At 44.4% G+C, this 4,733-nt stretch overlaps 1 protein-coding gene across 1 annotated transcript; it reads left to right on the top strand.

Annotated features, from left to right (window-relative positions):
- Nucleotides 1-2,970: 2,970 nt before the first annotated feature.
- On the top strand, nt 2,971-4,275 carry BECN2 (beclin 2). Its single transcript, XM_024740487.1, has one exon. It carries the CDS (start codon nt 2,977-2,979, stop codon nt 4,273-4,275), a length of 1,299 nt encoding a protein of 432 aa, XP_024596255.1. The 5' UTR covers nt 2,971-2,976.
- Nucleotides 4,276-4,733: the final 458 nt, after the last annotated feature.

The raw sequence follows: 4,733 nt of genomic DNA, 5'->3' as shown, positions 1-4,733 counted from the left end.
AAAATACTATCTTAACCATTCTTAGGTACACAGTTAGGTGGTATTAAGTATATTCATATTGTTGTGCAATCATCGCCACTGTCCATCTCCAGAAACTTTTATCTTCCCAAACTAAAACTCTGTCCCCATTAAACACTGACTCCATAATATTCTTACACCAACTAGGATTCTGCTCCCAATCACAGTGTGTGGGTCCTTTCCTCACCAAGTAATTCTGACACCAGCTGCGTGTCCTACAATTCAACTCAATTCTTATACTATCTACCCAGAGATAGCATCAGATCCCACAGGTTAAGAGATCAGTCCCACAAGGCAGCCTCCAGCCCCCCACTTCAGATGCCAATAGCAAGCCTTGTTGTCACTTGTGCTTCTGACAGGTTGCCTATAAATCAGATGTTCCCAACTTCTAGAGGATGCGTCTATAATGGATTGATTTGAGGCATTTCAGAGAGATTATGAGGGCTAGAAGGACCCTTGACTAGTTGTTCAACCTCTCTTTACCTTAATGCACTTCCAGTCTTCCCACCTCCCAGGAATTTTTGAGGTTCACATAGGATACTGGTGAAAGCATGCATGAAGAGCTAAGTGGTAACAAGTGTAAATTACCAATTTCAGCCATGATGGTGACTGATTAAGTGGGGTTTGAAAACTACAGTGAAGGGTAGCCAGTGGGACGTGTGTTTCCTTGCTAGAGCAAAGTCCCTCAGCATGAAGTGCAGTGCAGCACAATTGCCTCGTGTGCTTAAACTGGTAAGGTCCTGGGCCACACTTCAGTGAGTCTGCAGGAAGGCTTCCTGCCCCCGCCCTGAGCCTCTCCTGGTGTGGTTGGCATGCTGCTTCCTGCTGGACACTGGGAGAGAAAGGCCCTATGACTTTCCGCCCCTTACTGTGGTCTCCATTTAAGACTGGGTTCTTCTGTGTGCATTTATCTTATGCTCCACTCCATCAAGTCAATAACTGTGGGTCAGAAGTTCACAAGGGTTTTATTTCAGAGCAAGTACTTCTGGCTAACATAATGTGCTTACTTGGGTGGTTGTCTATGAAAGTCAACATACTTGTAAAGTTTTTTGTTATTTGCTCTTTTATGTTACGTAAATGTTTGGTGTATTAATCTCTGGCTGAGCTGATGGCAAAATACATAACCTCCAAACTACTTTATTTGGTGTGATTTGTTAATTAAACGAATATATTTTCCATGTATGCCCATTACATTACTATGTGATAAAGAATGTGAAGTGTGTCATCAGAAGAGAAAGCCTAAATTTGGTAGTCAGGGAAGGCTTCCTGAAGGAAATGACACATAACCCTAAAGGATGGGTAGAAGTTATCCAGATAAAGAGGGAAAGAAAGAGTGTTCTAGTCAGAGGGAACAATAAGAAATGTTGGAAAAACTGAAATTCAGTTATTATGCAGGAGTGCATGGGGAGGGTGGCAGGAAATGGGGAAAGGAAAAGCTGGAAAAACTGAAATTCAGTTATTATGCAGGAGTGCATGGGGAGGGTGGCAGGAAATGGGGAAAGGAAAAGCTGGAAAAACTGAAATTCAGTTATTATGCAGGAGTGCATGGGGAGGGTGGCAGGAAATGGGGAAAGGAAAAGCTGGAAAAACTGAAATTCAGTTATTATGCAGGAGTGCATGGGGAGGGTGGCAGGAAATGGGGAAAGGAAAAGCTGGAAAAACTGAAATTCAGTTATTATGCAGGAGTGCATGGGGAGGGTGGCAGGAAATGGGGAAAGGAAAAGCTGGAAAAACTGAAATTCAGTTATTATGCAGGAGTGCATGGGGAGGGTGGCAGGAAATGGGGAAAGGAAAAGCTGGAAAAACTGAAATTCAGTTATTATGCAGGAGTGCATGGGGAGGGTGGCAGGAAATGGGGAAAGGAAAAGCTGGAAAAACTGAAATTCAGTTATTATGCAGGAGTGCATGGGGAGGGTGGCAGGAAATGGGGAAAGGAAAAGCTGGAAAAACTGAAATTCAGTTATTATGCAGGAGTGCATGGGGAGGGTGGCAGGAAATGGGGAAAGGAAAAGCTGGAAAAACTGAAATTCAGTTATTATGCAGGAGTGCATGGGGAGGGTGGCAGGAAATGGGGAAAGGAAAAGCTGGAAAAACTGAAATTCAGTTATTATGCAGGAGTGCATGGGGAGGGTGGCAGGAAATGGGGAAAGGAAAAGCTGGAAAAACTGAAATTCAGTTATTATGCAGGAGTGCATGGGGAGGGTGGCAGGAAATGGGGAAAGGAAAAGCTGGAAAAACTGAAATTCAGTTATTATGCAGGAGTGCATGGGGAGGGTGGCAGGAAATGGGGAAAGGAAAAGCTGGAAAAACTGAAATTCAGTTATTATGCAGGAGTGCATGGGGAGGGTGGCAGGAAATGGGGAAAGGAAAAGCTGGAAAAACTGAAATTCAGTTATTATGCAGGAGTGCATGGGGAGGGTGGCAGGAAATGGGGAAAGGAAAAGCTGGAAAAACTGAAATTCAGTTATTATGCAGGAGTGCATGGGGAGGGTGGCAGGAAATGGGGAAAGGAAAAGCTGGAAAAACTGAAATTCAGTTATTATGCAGGAGTGCATGGTGAGGGTGGCAGGAAATGGGGAAAGGAAAAGCTGGAAAGATGGGCAGAGGCCTTGGTGTCAGGTTAAGATGATTAGACTTTATCTTAAGATAAGGACATTAAACATTTTAAGGAGGTGCCCATGATCAGATTTTAGTTTTAGAAAGATTACTCTTTAATGTTAAAGGAGGAGTAAGATGATCAGCTTTTCTTTTTAGGAAGAGTCACTTGTCTATAAGAAGTTAAGTGAGGTCTAAAAGTATCTAAGGAGGGTACCATTATAAGGTTTATAGGACAGTGACAAGATGAGATATGCATTTGAAAAGAATCTCTCTTCTAGAAAGAGTTTTAAAGGGTATAAAGAGTTAATTCCCTGGAGACCCGGAGGGAACAGTATCAAGGTGAGAGTCAAGACCTCCACCATGTCCTCTCTCCGCTTCATTTGCCAACGCTGCAGCCAGCCCCTGCAACTGAATCAGTCCATGGAGACCTCCCAAGAACCTGAAGCTTTGATGCTCATCTCAGCTCAGGGGGAGCCAGGAGAAACCCAGGAGGGAGGCCCTCCTTCCAGGGAGGAGGCAGATTTTGAAAATCTACAGGAAGGTGCCTCTTACAGGACCCTTCCTGGCCTCTCTGGTGGCAGAATGTCCTGGGACAATCCTGACAGCTTCACCCTGCTTGGGAATTTGGGCTCCCTGAGAAGTCTCAGTAGCATCCAGAAGGCTGCAAGCGACATGTTTGACATCCTTTCCGGTGAAACAGATGTGGACCACCCCATGTGTGAGGACTGTACTGACAATCTTTTAGAGCAACTGGACGTCCAACTCACCATCACAGAATCTGAGATTCAGAGCTACAAACGCTGTTTGGAGACCAGGGAGTTGATAAGTGAGGAGAGGGAGACGCTGCAGGAGAAGCTGAAGGGCCTGGAGCTGGAGGAAACGAGGCTGGTCCAGGAGCTGGAGGAGGTGGAAAAGAACCAACAAAGAGCAGCAGCAGATCTCGAGGCAGCCCAGGCAGAGACTGAGATGCTGGACCAGCAAGAAAAGCAGTACCAGAAGGACTACAGTAAATTGAAATGGCAACAACTAGAACTACATGACGAGCTGAGTAGTGTGGAGAAGCGGCTATGGTACGCCCAGATCCAGTGGCACCAGCTGGAGAAAACCAGTGTCTTTAATGCCGCATTTGAGATCTGGCATGACGGCCCCTTAACTACCATCAATAACTTCAGATTGGGCTGCCTCCCCACTGTCCCTGTGTGCTGGAATGAGATTAACATAGCCTGGGGACAGACAGCCTTGCTGCTCCTTGCTCTGTCCAATACAATTGGACTGGAGTTTCAGAGGTACCGACTCATCCCCTGTGGAAACCATTCCTATCTGAAGTCTTTAACAGATGACTGCATTGAGCTGCCATTGTTCTCTAATGGGAAGCGGAATGCTTTCTTGCATAACAAATTTGACCAGGCTATGATGGCTTTCCTGGACTGCATGCAGCAGTTCAAGGAACTGGCTGAGAAAGGTGGGTCAGGTCTCTGTTTGCCCTACAAGATTCATGTGAAGAAAGGCCTGATGGAAGACCCCGGAAGCAGTGGTGGATTCTATTCCATCAGAACCCACTTGAACACAGAGGAGGAGTGGACAAAAGCACTCAAGCTTATGCTTATAAATTTTAAGTGTAGTCTCACTTGGGTCTCCTTAAGATATTGTCAAAAATAACTTTTTTTCTACGAGAGAGAGAATTTTTTTTTTGCTTTAAGATTTTATTTGTGAAAATGTTATCAGATAAAATTTAAAACTGAAGAATATGTTTATAATTTTAAAAATGGATGGCCATACAGGCACTAATTTACGATTATTGTCCAGAGCAAACCAAAAGACTTTGCTTTGTCCTCCCTCTCCCTTTCTTCCCAGACAAACATTCAAAATGACAAAGGTGAAATCATAGGTTGACAAGATTATTCCTCCTTAAGAAGGAATAAAGATTGCAGAGAGAACTGAGGGGTGGGTGGGGGGTGAGAGGATGGGGTAGTAAGGAGAGAGGTGGAGGTCTTTAATTTTTTATGAGGAAAGTACTTGGACCATTTTATGTAGTGGAACTTTGGAGTCAGGAAGTAAATGTTGAAAGATTATTACACTTCTGCTGTGATATACAGTGTAAACCCTTCCTTTTCATT

The sequence above is a fragment of the Neophocaena asiaeorientalis genome, unplaced genomic scaffold (genome assembly GCF_003031525.2).
Source record: "Neophocaena asiaeorientalis asiaeorientalis breed wild unplaced genomic scaffold, Neophocaena_asiaeorientalis_V1.1 scaffold291, whole genome shotgun sequence".
NCBI classification, from domain to species: Eukaryota; Metazoa; Chordata; class Mammalia; order Artiodactyla; family Phocoenidae; genus Neophocaena; species Neophocaena asiaeorientalis.
The sequence above is the reverse complement of the archived record's forward strand: the minus strand, read 5'-3'. Positions and strand labels throughout refer to the sequence as shown.

Coding starts and splice junctions, on each gene's coding strand:
- BECN2 (XM_024740487.1), top strand. CDS start 2,977: ATGTCCTCTCTCCGCTTCATTTGCCAACGCTGCAGCCAGCCCCTGCAA.